Source organism: Ursus arctos, unplaced genomic scaffold (assembly GCF_023065955.2).
Source record: "Ursus arctos isolate Adak ecotype North America unplaced genomic scaffold, UrsArc2.0 scaffold_1, whole genome shotgun sequence".
Taxonomy (NCBI): Eukaryota; Metazoa; Chordata; class Mammalia; order Carnivora; family Ursidae; genus Ursus; species Ursus arctos.
In genome coordinates, this window is record NW_026622763.1 from 65,373,137 (window position 1) to 65,393,184 (window position 20,048).

The window sequence follows — 20,048 nt, forward strand, 5'->3', positions numbered from 1 at the left end:
TACAGTTATGTTAAGTTTTTTTTTTTTCTTTCTGTCTCTATGCCCCAAAAGAGTTTATATTATGTTCTTGATTTAAAATATACACAATTTCATGAAATTTAAAATTATGTGGTATTAAACTCAATCTTTATATTTCACAATCTACTATTGTTGAAAATGTCTACCTGAGACATACTGAATTTGCTCTGCCAATTAATAGGCTTCATGGTAATTTTGTTTATTTTTCCAGAGAAATTGGACCTTACATTTGGATACATTGTGTTTCTTTTCTGCTAGTTTTTTATCTTCACTTATTCCTCCAGGATATGATCAGTCAATAACCATGTCTGTCAGGTTCTAGATGAAAAGTAATTTTTGGGAAGACACAGAATATATTTTGTCCACCTTGTATTCCCTTGCATTCTTTGCAGAGTGGCTGGCACTGGTGATTAAAAAATGATTTCTGAATGAATGAATACATTATTTGTAGTTACTTCTATAATAATATCTTTTATATTATAGAGAAGAAGCCATACTATGTCATTAGTATAAATGACATAATCATTTTGGTTTTTAATTTTTAAAATATATTCTCTACCTGTCTTGTGTTAATGACTATCATGAGAAGCTGAATAAAGTATGAGGTCAGTAAAAGATGATATTATTGTATTATTATCTAAGTCTATAAAACAGTACCTAGTAATAATATTTTATAATTCTTTTTTTTTAAAAAAAAAGATTTTATTTATTTATTTGAGGGAGAGAGAGCACAAGTTTTAATTCTTAACTGTTTTAATTCTTATTTGGAAACAGAAATGCCAGAACAGAAATACTGGTAATTTCACTGTAAAAATAACTTTACTATAAAGATTAATTTCTCTACTGTGTTTTATTGCCATATAGATTTATGGTGAATACTATGGACTAAATGTTGGTATATCCCCAAAATTCACGTGTTGAAACCCTAACCCCTAAAGTGGTATTTGGAGCTGGGGGTCTTTGGAAGGTAATTAGGTTTAGATGAGGTCATCAGGGGGAGGCTCCCGTGATGGGATTAATGTCTTTATAAAAGGAGGAAAAACAAGAGCTCCTCCCTCTCTGCCATGTGAGGACGCAGCCGGAACGTGTGTTCTACAAGCCACGAAGAGGGCCCTCACTAGAACCTCACCTTGCCGGCACCCTGATCTCAAACCTCCAGGCTCCAACATGGCAAGTTAAAAATTTCCATGGTTTAAGTCATGCAGTTATGGTATTTTATTATGGCAGTCCAAGCTGACTAAGACGGAAGTGGGGTGCCGCTGTAACAAAACCCAAAAATGTGGAAGCGGCTTTGGAAGTGGGTGATGGGTAGAAGCTGGAAGAGTTTCTAGGTGCATGCTAGAAGAAGCTGAGATGCTGTGAAGGGGCTGCTCAAGGCAGTTCTGGTGAGGGCTCCGAAAGAAAAGAGGAGAGCTGGAAAGCCTCCATCTTCTTAGAGAATACATCAGTAATCATGAGCAGAATGTTGGTAGATACATGGATGGTAAAGGCCATTCTGATGAGGTCCCAGATAGAAACATAGATCGTGTTACTGAAGATTGGAGGAAAGGTGATTCTTGTTATAAAGTGGGCAAAGAACTTGGCTGAATCGTATTTGTGTTCTAGTATTTTATGGAGGGTAGAACTTGCAATTGATGAAATTGGATATTTAGCTGAGAAAATTTCTAAGCAAAGTGTTGAAAAAGTATCTCAGTTCCTTCTAACTGATTATAGTAAAATGTGAGAATAAAAAAAGAAATTAAAAAAAGAGAGAGAGGGAGGGAGAGAGAGAGAGATGGGTGCCTGGGTGGCTCAGTCAGTTAAGCATCTGCCTTCGGCTCAGATCACGATCCCAGGGTCCTAGGATTGAGTCCCGCATCTGGCTCCCTGCTCAGTGGGGAGTCTGCTTCTTCCTCTGCCCCTCCCGCTCACTTCTGCTCTCCCCGCCTCACAAAAATAAATAAGTAAAATCTTAAAAAAATAGAAAAAAGGTAGTACTTAAAGATTTGGAAAATTCTCAGCCTATTCATATAGCAGAGAATACTAAGGATGTGCCCAAACAACCCTTTGCCAGTTTCAACTGAAGGGGATGGAGATGGCCTGAAACGAAGGAAGGCTTTTGGATTTCTTAGATCCGATAGGACTGGAACATAGTTATTTTGCTGTGAGCATGCATTATTCTTCAAGAGGTGGGATAAATGATTCCAAAGGCAAATTCAGAGATCATCGGGACTGCCTCCTTGGTTTCGAAGTGGGATAGGATGCCATCATCTCAGTTTGAACAGATCAGGCAGAAGCTTCCCAGAGCATCATGGGGCATAGGGCTGCCTGGCAGAGCCTTGTTGGAGAGGGACATCACTGCCACTGTCATAATCAAAACCTCTCTTTATTTACTGCTGTTGATCATAACCCAAAACTGGACCACATGTCTTACCTATTAGCTAGAAGTATTCATCTTCTTTCCTCTTAAATTTGCAGATCAATATAATTAATGATAGATGTATAATAGGGAAAAGACAAGAAGATTAATGAACTTCGGAGGAAATTTATTTGAGATATTGTTCTTACCTGTTGTGCCCTTCGTAATATTGAGTACTCCGGTTTATTCTTACCCAGTGTCTTTTGGGGCATTTCAGAATATACTTTATAAATATTGAAAACAAATTTAAAAAGGCTTAGTGATTAAAATGCTTTTGCATAAAAGAGGTTGGTCAGCATTTCTTTATTTATGCTTTAATATTTTGTTATTTCTATAGGATATAGAGTGTGATTGAACTGAACGTCTATTTGGCTGATCATTATGAACCGTGCTTTTAGCAGGAAGAAAGGTGAGTGTGCCTGTTTAAAGGACCGGGGGGTCAATTCAAGATCTCTGTGAAAATCAGGCAGAGATGTTAAGGACTCAGTTTTTCCTGTTAACAAACCACATGGTTCAAGAATGAAGTTAGAAAAGAGCAGCACAGATCCGCACACGTTGCTAATTAACCTTCTTTGGTTATCATCCTAATGAGAGTGGAGTTATTTAATACACGTAGTTCAGAATACATTTATGACATATAATACTATATGTCATGTATAAATGGCATAAATACCATATAATACTAAACTCCTGGGCTTATATAAGTTTATCATGATTTAAATTCATGTTTGTATATGTGTGCACATGCTTCACTTTTTATTGAATAATATGTGAGGATTGATGGTGGGTTAATTGATAGCAATGAGGCCAAAATAACTTTGTGATTAATTTTGAGGTAAAATAAATATAAATGTAATATATCATAATTATCAGCATAGGAATGAAAGAAACAGCTAGTTAAATGTTATTTTTTAAGGGGCAGTAAAAACATGGCATTTGACAAATATTTCATGATACACTCGTAGGAAAGATTGAAAAATTTGATAGTTTTATGTAGTTCAGTGAAGTTAAAATAATGTATCCTTGTCTTTCTGTAAGAAATTGTTTAGTGATGGACACAGGGCTCTGTCCTGTTTAACATGCTATCAGTGAAGTGGGGAGAATAATTAAACAATGCTACTCAATTTCATTAGTGATTGAAAGCAAGAAGAGAAAAACTGAGTAGAATTAACAGATATGTGGGGGAGAAATGACTAGTTAGGTCATGTTCCACACTATAAATTTAACAAGATACTGTAAATTGATGAACATGAGTCCGGAAAATCTAGCACTTTTGTTCTGATTATTTGGAAGGTGCACCTTAAGTGCTATGTGGGTAAAAAATGGCTGAAGAATTAAGCCAACAGTGTGGTTCATAGGTTCTAGTTAATTTTCTAATATATGAATAATGAACAGTCCAGAACCACAAAATAGATTGCTCTGCTCTATTCCATGAAGTCCAGCATAGTGTGTGCTCGCTTTAAAGGATTGGTTGACACATTGTAACACGCCCAGATGAGAGAGGCTCAGGTGACTTCAGGACTTTCAACCTGAAACAGAAATGGTGGCTGAGAACCTGAGAACTCTTGATGTGGTCTCTCAGTGTTACGTGGTCGTGGGACTAAGTTTAGTAAAAGGTCAAATAGGTATAAATTACAAAGTCGTTGATTTAATGCACGACAAAATTCCAATTGGGAGCTGTAATTGTACCCCTAGAGAATATGTAATTCAGTCATGTTTCCAATAACTAGTATCAGCATACATTCCATATTCTACTCTAAACAAAGCAAGATGGTCTTCAATCAGTAAAAGCTTATCTTTTCTTTCATAAGTGTCCAATTTACTTGGTTATCACATGCAATCTTACTAGCTCGTCCTGAACCTCAGAAGCCTAAGGCAAAGAGATTGTTACCTTAAACTCAAACATATATATATATATATTTTTTTCTTTTTATCAGCCCTTCCAGTTAGTATTTTTTCTGGTATTCTTTGATTGAATTAGCTAGTGACTTCACTGATTTTCTTTGCAAATGCTCTTAATGCGGCAGATTCTAAAAAAGACTGAATGTATTAGAATTGCATTATTTGGACTATTTTGAAGAGATCTGTAAAAATTAGTCTAATCTCATAATCATCAAGTAAACTTTAATGAATGTATTTGTTCTATAGCTCCTTTTCTTTTTTTGAATTACTTTTTATTTTTTATTTTTAATTTTTTAATATAAATTCAATTAATTAACATCTCGTGTATTAGTAGTTTCAGAGGTAGAGTTCAGTGATTCGTCAGTCTTATATAATATCTAGTGTATAACTCCTTTTTTATGTTAGCCTTCTCTTGGAATTTTTAAAATCCTATATTCTATTCATTACATCAAAACTGAATAATTGAGTAAAAACGCATAAAATTTTGAATGTGAGTAAATGTGATTAAATAATTCAACTAATTAGACTTTATTTTAACTTACCAGTTGACATACTGATGAGTAGATATAATCGCAGTGCATAGCACTTCAAATTCAGTATTTAAATATTATTTCCCTTTTTATAATACATTCGTGTGCATGAATTCACCCAACAACACTTAGTTTTAAATTTGATTTACTCAAAGAAGATGCTTTAAATATGCTAATGGTGACACAATAATAATGAAGTTACTGCACTGTTCTTGATGAGCTCTTAACCTAACTGCATTTTGAACACTTAGATTTATTCACTCAGCAGTCAGAGTGGTTTGACACTTGCCAAATATTTTTAAATGTTTACATGACTGCCTACTCTTGAGTTAGTGATTACAGTTTAATTTCAAGGAAGGGGACATATTCCAGAATGTCTGTGTTCCTGTTTCTGTACCATTTCCATATATCTGATTGCTTTTGTGGGCATAGGTAGTGACCAAAGATCGTTGTCTATACTCACTCCTCACGGTCGGGCATATCTACTGGAGTTACTATAAAGAGTTTTATTCTGTCAGTTTTTCTTTTGCCAGAGTATAAATTAGGATGAGAGTAAGCACGTGTTTTAGAGATCTTTCCGGTTTTATAAGTGTACTCCCCGAACTAGAGGTATGTCATGAACACACGAACACATCATCACTCGGTCATGTGGGCGTAGATTTTTCTGTCATTGTACAGCTGCAGCTCATTCACTGGTTGTTTACCGTTGTGATGATTTTCGTCGTCATCAGTACGTGCTGGATATAACTACCCTCTTTCTAGGTCACTGCAGTACAAGACTATACCAGAGGTAGTATCGTCAGCTTTCAAATAATAGTGGCTTATAGGAGAAAGCAATTATCCCTCTTCCTCAGGGCTGGAATGAACCATTATATTCAGAGTTAGACTTTATATCCTTCTGAGCAGTGCTGTGTGTCTTGGAAAAGGAGACATGAGAAGAATTGGGTTAAGGCGTTAAAAAAAGAGATTGAATTTTTTTTTTTAGGTTTCCTAAAGGCAGATCTTTGTTTTTATTGTTTTGATGTTTTTATTGTTCTGGTGTATAGCATTGTGATTTATTTCTTTTAATATACAAGGGCAAGACTAGATCCTAAATCTAAGTACAAATTCTTTTTTTTTTTAAAGATTTTATTTATTTATTCATTTGACAGAGATAGAGACAGCCAGCGAGAGAGGGAACACAAGCAGGGGGAGTGGGAGAGGAAGAAGCAGGCTTCCAGCGGAGGAGCCTGATGTGGGGCTCGATCTCAGAACGCCGGGATCACGCCCTGAGCTGAAGGCAGACGCTGAACGACTGAGCCACCCAGGCGCCCCTAAGTACAAATTATTCTTGAATTAGTCATATCACTATTAAGTAGCAGTCATAAAGAGAAAACTGTAATTAAAATAAAAATCCTTACAGGAAATAAAAATTTCACACATTAATGTCAATGGCAATATGTCAGTATTGCTTTTTGAAGCTTAGAATGTATTGCTTCTCAAAATATATCACCTAAGTTCAACCATCACATATCCACTTTAGTAGTCAGAAATAGCCCTAAAATGCACCATGAGCTTGCGATTTTTATCAATCCCTCATGTTTTGTCTTAGAAATTCTTATGGGGACCCCTGAGTGTCTCAATAGGTTAAGCATCTGCCTTTGGCTCAGGTCATGAGTCCTGGGATCCAGTCCCACATGGGGCTTCTTGCTCAGCAGGGAGCCTACTTCTGCCTCTGCCTGCGGCTCCCCCTGCTTGTGCTCTCTCCCTGTGTCTCTCCCTCTCTCTCTGACAAATAAATAAATAAATAATCTTAAAAAAAAGAAATTCTTACGAATATTGCATTGTATCGCAGAAACATACTTAATATAAATATAGTGCATTATTTTCCAAATGGTATAATTGACATTCCAGAAATATAGGCCTTTTTCTTTTTGTCTTCACAATTCCCCGTTTGAGAACATATTCATGATATCAAACTAGTTTCTGTTAACACCATTTTCAAATGTTCTGAATTGAATGTTGAAAACACTTTGTTAGTAATCTACTTCCTTTCAGTATGTACTTATTTACTACTTTTCAGAATTTTACTGCAACAAATACAGTTTCCAAAAAATGGTCGAATTTGTTTAGTTTAATGTGGTTTTTTTTTTTTGCTTTTTCCCCACTTACACAGTTCACAAAATCTTTTGGAAGATGTGTAGAGTGTATAAATAAAATTCAAACTTGAATGAAAAATATTTTTTCTATTTCTAGCAATAGTATACAATTCAAACTGTTTTCAGTATCTTCTATCCTTTTAGTCACATTTATTTTTAATATTCTCTAACACTAATCTAAGGAATATGTTAAAGATTTAAGAGTTATTGATTCAGGAATTTAAAAAAACCCTGTGAATCATGAGAGTATAAATGGAAAGAAAAGAGATGTCACATAATCACATAATTGTCTTCCACTGAGTTGTTACTTTTTAATATTCTTTAGAAACTTAGTATCGCTTTATTATTTGAATACTTTTTAAAGGAAATTTAAAGGATAAGCTAGGGACTTTTATATCAAGGAAAGAATCTTATAAAGCACTTTCCAGCTATGCTGTTCTCCTATCTGACTAGTTATTCTTTCTCAATTTAGCAAAAGAATCACAATTTAGAAATGCTCCCATCCATATCAGTCTCCTTATAATGAATGAATATGACCTCCCCCAGCACGTATAATTTAATTTAACCTTGTGTATTTTTCATTGCAGATAAAACATGGATGCATACTCCTGAGGCTTTATCAAAACATTACATTCCCTATAATGCAAAGGTAAAATGGTTTATATGATATTTATTTAATTTATTTTGTTATGGTATTATTATTAAATTCATGGCTAATCTAAGAAAGATTGCTTATGCATTGGCGTTTCCTAGTAGATGATTCCTAAAAAAAAGTTTGCTTAAGTAATTTTGTAATATAGAGTATGGGAAGTGTTTTTTCTCTCTGAATAAGTAATTCTTTTTTTCCTTGTCACTCCAAATAAGTGATTACTTTATTTAATTATTAAGAGTATTCTTTATAATTTCTGTCTGTCATGCATGTATTTTCTTCAAAAAATTTGACTATCATTAAAATTATTTGCAATATCATGGCCTGTAGGAAATAAAACAACCAACAAATAAGCTTCCTTTAAAAGCATTTAAATGTTGCATTGCATAGACAAGTGTACACACTAACCTGATCATGAAAGAAATGAGTTACAATTTTAATAAATGCAGTTTTCATTCAAAAAACGAGACAAACTAAAACTATTAAGAAAACATAGGAAAAAGCACGTTTTTTGAATCTTGTGTTCAGTTTTCTTCATTTTAATAGAGAAATAGAAGCAGTCTATGCCCATATCTTCAAAGAAAAGGTCTTTGAAGAAAGGTGTTACTGTATAACGAGGGAGCACAAAACCTGAAATAGATTTCAGAGAAACCTGAGTCTCAACTTGGAAGACACAGAAGAGAAAGTTATGTTGAGGAACATGTGAGTGGGTCAGGTTTAAGTAACTGACCTTTGGACACAGCATGGGGAAAACAGAAAATGATAAAATTATTATTATTTTTTTTAAAGATTTATTCATTTGACCGAGATAGAGACAGCCAGCGAGAGAGGGAACAGAAGCAGGGGGAGTGGGAGAGGAAGAAGCAGGCTCCCAGCGGAGGAGCCTGATGTGGGGCTTGATCCCAGAACGCTGGGATCACACCCTGAGCTGAAGGCAGACGCTTAACGACTGCGCCACCCAGGCGCCCCAATAAAATTATTTTTATAAAGAGAACTTAAGGGTTTATGAATTAGCAAACTCTATACTGGGATATAATGAGATGAGGGATAAGGAATGATTTCAGGAAAAATTAAAAAAAACATGTATTGAACAGACAGTCAATGCTGTTTAATAGAGAACCTCTTGAGTGCTAGAAGAAGCATTTAAAAGACCATCTAGAGATTTGTCCAGAGCTGTTGCTCAGCAGTGAGATTTGTAGAGTATGGCAACTCCATTTTTTCTTGCTGACTTTGTAGCAAAGAAATACTCTTAAAATATTTTTGGTATAAAGCTATTAGCTTAAAATCACTGCAATGCTTAGGACTCTCCCTCTAAATTTAACATGAGGTTTGATTATCATGATTTAGCATGAGAAGGTTAGTTAGCTGAATGAGAAAAATTGAGTTAATATTATCTTATCTCTTCCACAAATATTCTTCGTATTAGCTATTGAGAAACTATATGAAAACTGTTTAGAAAAAATTAATCTTGAAAACCAGTATTATTTTAAAGGGCTTGCTCAGTTTTTGGTAATATTATCAACCATACTAGAATCATATCTTTTAAGTGAAACCACCACATATTATTTACTTTTATATATGATTGCAATGTCTCATTTTGAAAAATTGGTTTATAAAGGATTGAAAGATTCTGCTTAGAACTATCCTTAACTTTAACTCTGTGGATTGGATGTGAGCAATGGAGATCTGCTTGTCTACATGGAAAAGTTGCCTGTGCTAATTTACAGGTGCATAATTGCTGGAAGACTTTGTACATGAAGTAGAGGGCACAAAAACATCTTCTCAGACTGGGGTCAGTAAGTTACAGAAGAGCAGGTTGATTTTGTCCATTCTAATACGGCCTCCTGAGCAATAAGATATGTCACGTATACCACGTAGTGTTGAAACTGTTTGAAGAACATTATTTTTTTTTCTGAATTCCCTTTTTTTGTGGGACAATTAAAACTCATCATTAGTAGTTATTTTTGAAAAATTTCCTTATCCCTATAGAGTACGTGCCACTTGAAAACTAAATCAATGTTCATAGGCTGTACCTTAGCACAACAACAACAAAAATATAGACTTGGGGTGCCTGGCTGCCTCAGTCCATAGAGCAGCATGTGTGTATGTGACTCTTGATCCTCGGGATCATGAGTTCAAGCCCCTTGTTGGGTGTAAAATCTACTTAAAAAAAATCCACAATAAAAAATAGTAGTAAGAAAAAAAAAGCAGCAAGGAAAAATAAATACAAAAGGTTAATAAATAGATGAAAAAGATCCTCCACTTATAATCAGATAATACTTAAAAAAATACCGACTCTATGTATTTGATGAATTAATACATAATACCATTTCCAAAATAATTACAAAGTAGTTACATTTCAGTGGGCCCTAATACATGCCACGTACATGATCTCATTTATTATTTGCAATGACTCAGTATGGTGATTATTAATCTTTACATAAGAGAAGACTTTATACCTTACCTAAGAGAAAAACTAAGGCTGAAACGTTAAGTGACCTGCCTATTGTCACAAAGCTTGTAAGACAGAGACAGAGGAAGAAAACTGAAGTCTATGTGACTTCAAAGATTTGCTGTTTTTGTATGTATATAATAACACTCGATTATTCATTCGTCCTTACATTGCTGATATGTATAGGATGCTATTACCGAAACGTCACTGAATATTGGTGAAGCTTCAGAGCTACAGGACACATGCCATATTCTCATGGATCTTATTGTCATAAGGAACTATCATATAAAAATAAGCAACATAAAAGTCAGATTATGTTCTGTGTCATTCAAATGTCATTTAAGAGAAAGCTATGGAGATGCAGATAATGGTGTGACTCCTGTTTTATGAAAGTGGGAGTGAGGTAGGATTTCCAAGGATCAAAACAAGGGAGGAGTGACTGTTTCATGCAGAGATTTCTGAAGGACGGTGAGTAGAGTCCATAAGGTCTCAGGCACAAACTGAATATAAGAGTTGGGCTAAGGCATAAAGTACTAATGATGGTAAAGTAGTTTATCAGTCAAGGTTGCATCTGAGAAACAGAACTACTAGGATGTGTATACACACACACACACACACACACACACACATTTATCTCAAGGAATGGGTTATACAATTTTGGCACTGGCTAGACAAGTCTGAAAAGCATATGGCCGGCCATCAGGAAGGGAAGGCTGGAAGTTCTTGGGCAGCAGCTGACCACAGGTAAAATTTCTTCAGGGACATAGTGGATCTGTTCTCACGGCCTTTAAATTGATTGTGTCAAGCCCACCCATATTATCCAGGATGTTCTTTTTTTACCTAAAGTCAACTGATTATAGATGTTAATCATATCTATAAAATAACTTCATGGCCGCACTTAGATTAGTATTTGATTAAATAACTGGATAGTATAAGCTGGCCAAGTTGACACATAGCACTGACCATCACCAGTACTGATGATGGGCCAGGCTAAAAAGATAAGTTGGGAAGGCTTTGCATGGCAGAGAAGGAGTTTGAGTAATGAACTAATCAAGTAGGATTTTAGGAAGATAAATCTTTAGTGATCTGAAAATTGATTTGTATCGAGAGAGGATGACATTCAGCCCTTAGGAAGTTAACTTTAATGGTCCAAGTGTGTGGTCCTACGTTTATATAGGGGTAATAGAGAGACATATAGCGGACAATAAAGTGCTAAATATTGCAAGGAAAGAATTGATTCAGTACAGGAATAATTTGTATGTGGGGAAAAGAAAAATATCTATTTTCATCCTGGCTGAAAGAGGGAATGATCATACCATTAAAAGATTTCCACCACTTCATGCACTTTTGGGATCCACTGGTTACAAATTAACCTGGTAAATTTACCAGAGCTGTTCAAGAATTGTGATTGTCCTTGGCGAAGCATGTAATAACGTTTACATTTAGGTGTTTTCAGTTTTAAAGTAATAGTTATCTGCTCTCATGTTATAATTTCTTTAATTTTTTTAAGAACAGCTTTTAGTTCCACATTCTTTCATTTTATAAAGAATTCTATTTCAAAAATTCACATTTAATATTCAGAGTATGCTTATTTCAGATCATATGTGGATATAAAATAACGGTTGCTTTCAAAAGGATTATTCTGGAAAGGGTTCATTAGTTTTTGCTTTTTTTGTTTTGTTTGTTTTTTTAATGAGCAGTGACAGCTTTGTTTAGTTCATTGGGAATTCTGCATGTTGTCCTGTGTACTCTGCAGTGATGTTTTCAAACGGCAGGTTATGCTCCATCAAAAAAATTGGGTCTTGAAATTAATGCAGCGTGCCGTGGGAGGCATGTATTTAAAGATGAAAGAGAACAGAAGAGAAAAAGAAAAGACATTTTTATTTATTTACTTATTTACTTTTATTTTTAAAAATTTTTTTTAGAAAAGACATTTTTAGAATGCATATGGCAAACATCAATTTGTTCCATAAAATTGTGGCTCATAGCCATGAGTGTGAAAGCCACTGCCTTTAAACGGTAACCTGCCTTTAGATATCACCAGAGACTTCACCAGATTTAACCAATTCAAATCATAAAATAATAATAGGGGGAGCTCCTTAAAAGAGCCATTAAATTTTTAATAGAAGAGATGATCCACATGTAAGTTTAACCACAGTTCCTCATTGAGTATAGCATCTTAAAATAATTTCTGAAATATGCACGTAAGCATGGTAGGAATGATAGAGAAGTAAAGTAAAATGTAAATGTAGGTTCACTTGTGCATTCATTCATTCACACATGTGCTTATCCATTTGAATGGAGTTCCTAATATATGCAAGGTCCTGATCTAGAAAAATGGGAATTGATTAGTAAACGAAATAGGTAAAATCCTGCCCTCCTGGGTTTTACATATAATAAGCAAAATAATATTACTTTTTCTGAGAAATACCTGATAAGAATATAAGAAAATGATATTTTTATATGTTAATACTTCTATTATTGCATTGATTTGTATTATTTATGTTACTGATATACAGTGTTAATATTATTTATATATTATATGGTATACATGTATATTAGTATATATAATATTAACACGATATTTATCAATACAGTATTCCGGGCTGTGCTAATTGCAATGCAGAGAAGGCAGGTTATTGGGGATTAGGAAAAGTGGGAAAGAGGGTGCTGCTCTGTTATACGCAGTGGTCAGGGAAGATCTTTGAGGAGGGCAGAGGCCTAAAGAAAATGAGGGAGTGAGATACGTGACTGCACGAGTAGTCCAGATCTGGCTAGCATGAGCAAGGTGGGACCAAACTTGCCTAGTTGAGAACTAGTAGTCAGGGCTGGGTGGCTGAACGGCTGGAATGCTGTAGAACCCAGTGGAATGTAGGGAAGTTCCAAAGACATAGGTCGAGTAGAGCAGGTGGGACAACTGGTGTCTTGTAGTTCTTATAGGGCCTTGTAGACCACTATAAAATTTGAAAACCTTTCAATTTAGAGAGTTCTGAGAGAAAGAATGACAAGATCTGAGACATGTTTTTAACATGATTAAATTAGCTAAGGAGACAAGGGAGTACTTACATCAGGAGTGCGGTGCAGGAATCCAGGCAAGTGACTGTGGCTTGAGTCTGAGGAGGAGCTGAAGAAGAATGGTCGTGGGCCTCTGGGTAGATTTTGAAGATAATGCTGATAGAGGCTGTAGATGGATTGTGTATTAGCTTTCTATTTCTGCTATATTTAGAACATTAAGCAAAAAAAATTTTTTTTTAAGATTTTATTTATTCATTTGAGAGAGAGAGAGACAGCCAGCGAGAGAGGGAACACAAGCTGGGGAGAGAAAGAAGCAGGCTCCCAGCAGAGGAGCCTGATGCGGGGCTCGATCCCATAACGCCGGGATCACGCCCCGAGCCGAAGGCAAACGCTTAATGACTGAGCCACCCAGGCGCCCCTAAGCAGAAATTTAAAAAAAAAATTTTTGATCACCCTTAAGGAAGGACATAGAATTTTCCATTCCTTCCAACTTTTGAAGAGCTGCTGAACCATCTTTTCTATAAAGGTGAAATACTGGAAAACTTTTACTTTAACAAACTTATTATTCTGTTGGTGTGAAAATGTGATTTTTCAAATGAAGAATTATGATGTTTCATAAAAAAACACTTACTTTTAAATGTTTTATTCTAAAATGTATCACTATCCCAAAAAATGCTTTCTGTACTTACCTTATGAAATACCTAGCTTTACTAAGATATCCAAGAATGCAGTGCTAACGAGATTACCATACAATTTTGCACTCTTCTTCTGTAGTAAAGAGAGTCAGCATTCCTCGATTTAATCTGTTTACTGTGTTCCAAGTTTTAAAAGTGGGGGAATCAAAACAAATGGGAACATGGACCTTGACCTTAACAACTAATGACTTCCCTTGGGGAGAAAGAACAGGCACCAGAAACAAAGAATTTTGGAAGAAAATTAAATAGATTATGACCAAAAAGATAAAATATGAATGTCAAGGAGACGTTTAAAAAGAAAGATTACATTTCAAGGATTTCTAGAGGTATCAGAGTTTCATATGTGAAACATGCAGTTTCCCAGGAGGTGTGTTTGATGAAGGAGAAGGCTTGACTGAGTTGCAACCCTCGCTATCTTCCTGACGGAGTCAGTCGTGTGGTTTCCTGCCAGCCTTTCTCAACCTGACAACATAATTGTCCTCAATATTGATAGCCTATAAGCTCTTATTCAGCTTCCAAAAACAAACAAAAAACAACAAAGAACAACAACAAAAACCCCATGAAAAACAGGTACAATCTGAAATATGAGAGTAAGTGGTTAGCACTTGAGGATTCTACCCTTTGTGTTTGAAATCCTCATCTTAGCCACTTTGGAACTTCTAGAAAATCTGCTTAATAGTCATTGATACAGAGAAATCAGAACCCAGATGCACCCCACAATAGCAAGGTTGTACCCCAACCACTCCACTGATGTTACCAGAATTTTATCGGAATCACTACATAGTTCCTACATCCTATTTCAGGGATTAGAGCAGCCCCCCTTCTCAGACAAACTATCTGTTCAGCTCTCTCAGTTAATATCTGAATTAGGTGACTTTTCCATTCTTGAGTTTTCTCACTTGTCCAATGAGGTTAATAATTGTACCTACTTCACTGTACTGCTAGGAGGTTTAAGGGAGTTAATATATTAAAAACCTCTTCAATCAATCTTGTTATTAATATCTTTATTGTTGCCAGTGTTCTGTCAACTCTGGAGTTGCCCTAGTTATTATCTCTAGAGAATAATTTAGCATTTGCATTATTCTCTGAAAAACAGAACAAAGGTCTTAGAATACTTGTCAGGTGTTGTATCCTTTCCATTTACATCAGAAACCGTGAGATCAGCCAATGTTCCTGCAATGGCCAGCTTGAGAATTTCAATGGGGAAGGAATGGGTTTTCCTGCGAGCATGACAGGAGACCCAGTAGTGCCGAAGTTGTAGGCTTATATACAAGAGAAGGTTTTGATTGTTAAAGAAAAATACCATTGTAATAATACTTTCCTGTTACCTTGAGTTTTCAACAGCTGCATTCCAGAACAGGATGTTAATCCAAAGATCATCTTGGTCTTAGAGTCAAATATAGAAAGATGAGAAAGTCCATGCAAACCTTATAAAACTATTATGGAGTTTTACAAGTAAAAAGTTAATGAAGAGAGAAAATTGCAACATTATGTGGCCTAATGAGTCATGGTAAAAAAGGTTTGAATGTAACTAAATCATTTTACTAATGATTATTTTTGGTGAATATATGATAAATTACCCTTCAGTGAAATGTTAATATTGGTTTATGACTTAACAGAAGAAAATTTGGGTCTCAGAAATAAATACCTACTACAGTGTCCAAACAAAGGGAAATTAGCAGAGAAAACATTCAAATTGAACACAGTGGAAATCATTGAAACTTGGGCAAAAGATACGTCCTTATAATTGGTGAGAGGTATTGCTTAGACATCCAGAATGGTTTAGGATTCCAAATTCAGACGATTCTGTAGAGCAGCTTTAGTGTAGCAGCAAACATAAGCATTTGCCAATTGTGCTGGTTGTAGATACCACGGGAATGTAAACAAAACAAAAACAAAAGCAAAAGCCATAGAGCTTAACTGCATTCCATGTGATTCATTTCATTTGTTCAAAAATGAATTTTAGTTAATCTCAAAACATAGGGACCATTTCAAAAAAAATTTTTATGGAGTCTTTTTAAAAAAGTTTTCTTAGACATTGGAACTGGTTTTTAATAATGCTAATATGTGTGTAACATATTCATTCCAAACATTTTAAAATTTAGTGTAAGCATACATTAACTGTCATTCTTTCCTATTAAAAAAGCGACATAGGGGCGCCTGGGTGGCTCAGTCGTTAAGCGTCTGCCTTCGGCTCAGGGTGTGATCCCGGCGTTATGGGATCGAGCCCCACATCAGGCTCCTCCGCTGGGAGCCTGCTTCTTCCTCTCCCACTCCCCCTGCCTGTGTTCCCTCTCTCGCTGGCTGTCTCTCTTTGTCAGATAAATAAATAAAATCTTCAGAAAAAAAAGTGCGATATATGCTTATCATTTATATTGGTAATAATTCTGCATCTGTACTCTTTGGAAATGTTCCTTTATGTACCACAGCAACATTGACACATATTTAAAAAGGAAAATAGACAGCTATAGTATGTTATTTTTCCATTGCTTTCTTTAGAATGGAAAGCTATAACTCTTTCATGCTAAACAATTTGAAAACAAAATAGTAATAATGGGAAATTTGTTGAATTATGACTTTATAGTTGGAATGTGCTTATGAAATACAAGAATAAATAGAAAAAGAGAAATGACAGTAAGCACCTAACATCACCTAATTTCTCAATTCTGGAGATGAACTTATAAAACTAATTTAATTTCTGAAAAGCATATGCTTGTTTTAAAAGATGCTTGTATTTTTCCCCCTAAGTTTTCTCAGGTAACTGAAATAGTTATTTTTAAAAATTTTTATTTACTCATTATTACTTTTTTAAAAATTGAGGTATATTGACATATGCAACATTATATTACTTTCAGATATACAACAAAATGATTAGATATTTGTGTATATTGTAAAATGGTCACCACGGTAAGTCTAATTAACATAATTTTGAAGGTGATCATCATTGTAAACTTACTTTACATAGGAGAATTCTCTTAAAAAGTATTATATAGCTGTTAGAAATGATTGAATAGCAATTAAAAACTCCATATTAATTATTCCTTATAACATTTCACTATGGACTACATTGTCTTTAAAAAAAAAGACATTCTAAAAAACTCCATATTAATTATTCCTTATAACATTTCACTATGGACTACATTGTCTTTAAAAAAAAAAGACATTCTATGTGTTACGGATTCATAGACTTTTAGTGTTGAAAAGGACTTCGAGAATCTTCCAATTCCATCTCTTTCTTGATAAAATAAATCGAGGCTCAAGCTTACACAACAAGATAGTAGCAAAATTCAGTCTAGAAATCAAGTCTTCTATGGCCATTTTTCTTTCCATTGCAATATACTATTCCCAGTTTTAAAGAGAAAACCTACTTAACAAGCAGATGAATGAATCCAAAGACAGAATATGTATACATGTCTTCCCTTTATATACATTGATTGTGAAATTGGTTTGTCTATGTAGCCCTGTCTGTTAATTGATCCCTTGGATATCATTTACAGCTAGCCAAGAGTTTGTCAGAGATGTGAGCTAAAGGAGACTAAGTAAAGTCTGTGTATTTACCTCCCTACCAGCAAGGCCACAAAGTCTAAGCTTTTATTTGTCTTATTCTGCTTTGCTTAATGATATTAATATTAATATAATCCCAGATGAAAAATGCCTATGGTGTTATTTATTTTTAAATACTTCTTCAGCTGGAGAGCACCTAGTTATAAAATATGGGGAATTCTCTGAATGTTAGATACATTTGTCATTTATTTCATATTTCTACATGGATTTGTTTGGCACTATGTGAAATAACAAGGAAGTTTGTTCATAGCTGAAGAATGTTTGTAAAAAAGGAAAAGTCTGATTTGGTCTCAAAGGGGTCAAGGAGTAGCATTCTGAAGCCTGGAATATGAAATTTAGGGATCTGGGCCAAAAGCACAGCTAGAGAATAGTGTAGTTTTGGGGAAAAACTATTTGAAAATGTAAAAAAAAAATTAATGTTTTTATCAACTTGATTTCAATAGCAATTTTGGTGAGTAACTAAAATAAGCATAAGCTAAATATAAGAAAATTAGGAAAGAAGTGACCATTTTTGAACAAAGGACCTATGAGAAATGAGAAATGGGAATGAAGAAGGGATTATTATGGGAGATAAAATACAGCAGGAAATACCAGGGTTTTCAAATTAGTTAGATTTAAACATTGAATCAGCATTCTTAGTGGATATATGGTTGCATTTCAAATATCGATTGGAAGGATGTTAGATAGAACAAAGTTGCCTCCAGAATTCATTTGATTCGGGTATTATGAAATAAGAGAAACAGTCCGTTCACTTCAGAGACAGAGCCTCTTCTAACAAAACCAGGATCCCAGCTGACTGTGTTCTTACATTTTAGGAGATGTTTGGAAGAAGTAATCTTTCATCTCTTAAGAAATATGTACATACATATATTTAAATGAACTAAAGTCATTTTTGTCTTTCTTCTAATCTTACGAACTATGGGAAACTTCATCTCCATAGCAATTATGCATATTTTTACATTTAAGAATGATCTCCTGTTGTGTGCCTGTTTCTTCAGTTTCCAAGAAAGTGTTTATTATCTTCTCTTTTTTTCTTCCTGCTGGAATAAGCAGTTCCTTTTTCTGAACCTTTAAAAATCATGTTCAAAAAAGTACAAGTCAAGTCCAGTCTCAATCTTTGTAGCAGATAGTATCAGAGCATCCCCTTTCTCTGTAACTTGCATAGTTGTGATAACAGAGCAGTAACAATAAAGGCCATGGGGAGCTCAAGATCTGATGTAATTATGCAACCATAGTCTGAAAGAAGATGCATCTCAAAGTATAGAGAACACAGATAAAACATGGAAGAAGCAGTTGTTCACATTTGAGGTCTACACTGTATTGTTTGCTAAGAATGATAACTTCATTATTTTGTAAACATGATAAATGCTAATTATTAGAAGTTAAGCAGTGTAGAAAAGCACAGAAGTATAGAAATCAACCCAATCAAAATCATCTCAGACAGAAATAACCCAGTGTTAACTTTTGGTTACCAGAAGTAACTTGGACTCTCTCTCTGAATAAATACAAATACAAGAATAGATATATACATTAAAAAAATAACATTCAACACTATATAAACAACTCTATACCAATAACTTTCTGTGCATTTCACATCTGTCATCTCATTTAATCTTCACAAATGTCCGATGAGATGAAGGCTATTAATATCCCCCATTAAACAGCAAAATTGTAACATTAAACTGCAAATAGTTGAATAGTTAAGGAGAATGAGGCTGGGAATGAATAGATAGGTTGGAAGAATCAGCTTTATAAGAAGGAAATTATAATATGCACGCTATTTTACAATAAAAAGCATTGGACTTTACTTGAATTTAACAAAAGAAAAGACGGAATTGAAGTGAATTAAAGGAGTTACTAAATAACAGAAATGTGTATCTTTGCCACAAGGGATATTAATTCCTGAAAGATTGCTCTAACGTTAAAGGAAGACATTTGTGAAGATCATTAAATGTTTGGCATCCTTATGCTTTTCCTGAACAGCACATTTCAGTTTTTGACAGTGTGTATATGTGAATGATGAGGCGGATAGCCCACTTACATTCCTCCTTCTAGCATGCTCCACTCCCCGGATTTTGTTGCTCATTTCAATTCTACTTGCCAGGATTTGCAACATTTACATTTTGTTCTGAAACTCTAATTCCCCTAGTAGTTTAGTTCTAATTATATATTGAAATGGATTCAGATCACCAGCACTCCTTCCACCATTTCTTTTCTATTCCTGAGCTCTTGATGTGATTTTGGTTTTCCTCTTCTAAAAGTTTTTCAAAAAAGACTCAGTAACTTCAGTATTTCATGAGATATTTCATATTTGAGAATGTCTGCCTATGATGTTAAATATTCCTTTCCCTCAGAACACTAGTCCCCCGTGCAGTCTGCCCTCATTCTCCTGCTGAGTAAATATCTGAATCCACCTCACTTTCCCCCTTGAAGTTGTCTTCCTTTTTTTGTACAGATGCCCAAGACTTCATTCTTTATCATTACATTTTAATGACATAGCATATGGGCCAAACTTAAGTCTCAGTGTGAACATCTCTAATGCCTCGCAACCAAGGAATGAGGTCCTCAGCTCTGTTGCAAAGGCCACGCAGGAGGAGAAGTGAATGGGAAAAGAGGCCTCTGTTCCTCACAATACAACCACAAAGTCACTTACTCAAAGAAATAGATATGGGGTGACTAAGGGCTAT

General features: G+C 34.8%; 1 protein-coding gene across 30 annotated transcripts in view; it reads left to right on the forward strand.

Moving 5' to 3' along the window:
- Positions 1–20,048, forward strand: part of GULP1 (GULP PTB domain containing engulfment adaptor 1) — a 248,381-nt gene that overhangs the window by 156,333 nt on the left and 72,000 nt on the right. For 26 of the 30 annotated variants that reach the window (XM_057303366.1, XM_057303398.1, XM_057303418.1 and 23 more), the window contains 2 exons: positions 2,754–2,825; positions 7,574–7,635. In XM_057303366.1, the coding sequence (XP_057159349.1) occupies positions 2,798–2,825; positions 7,574–7,635 (90 nt within the window). In that variant the 5' untranslated portion in view covers positions 2,754–2,797. Of the gene's footprint in view, positions 1–1,051; positions 1,189–2,753; positions 2,826–7,573; positions 7,636–20,048 lie in introns of all 30 variants that reach the window. The other 4 variants (XM_048213965.2, XM_048213964.2, XM_048213970.2 and 1 more) reach the window with 2 other exon arrangements.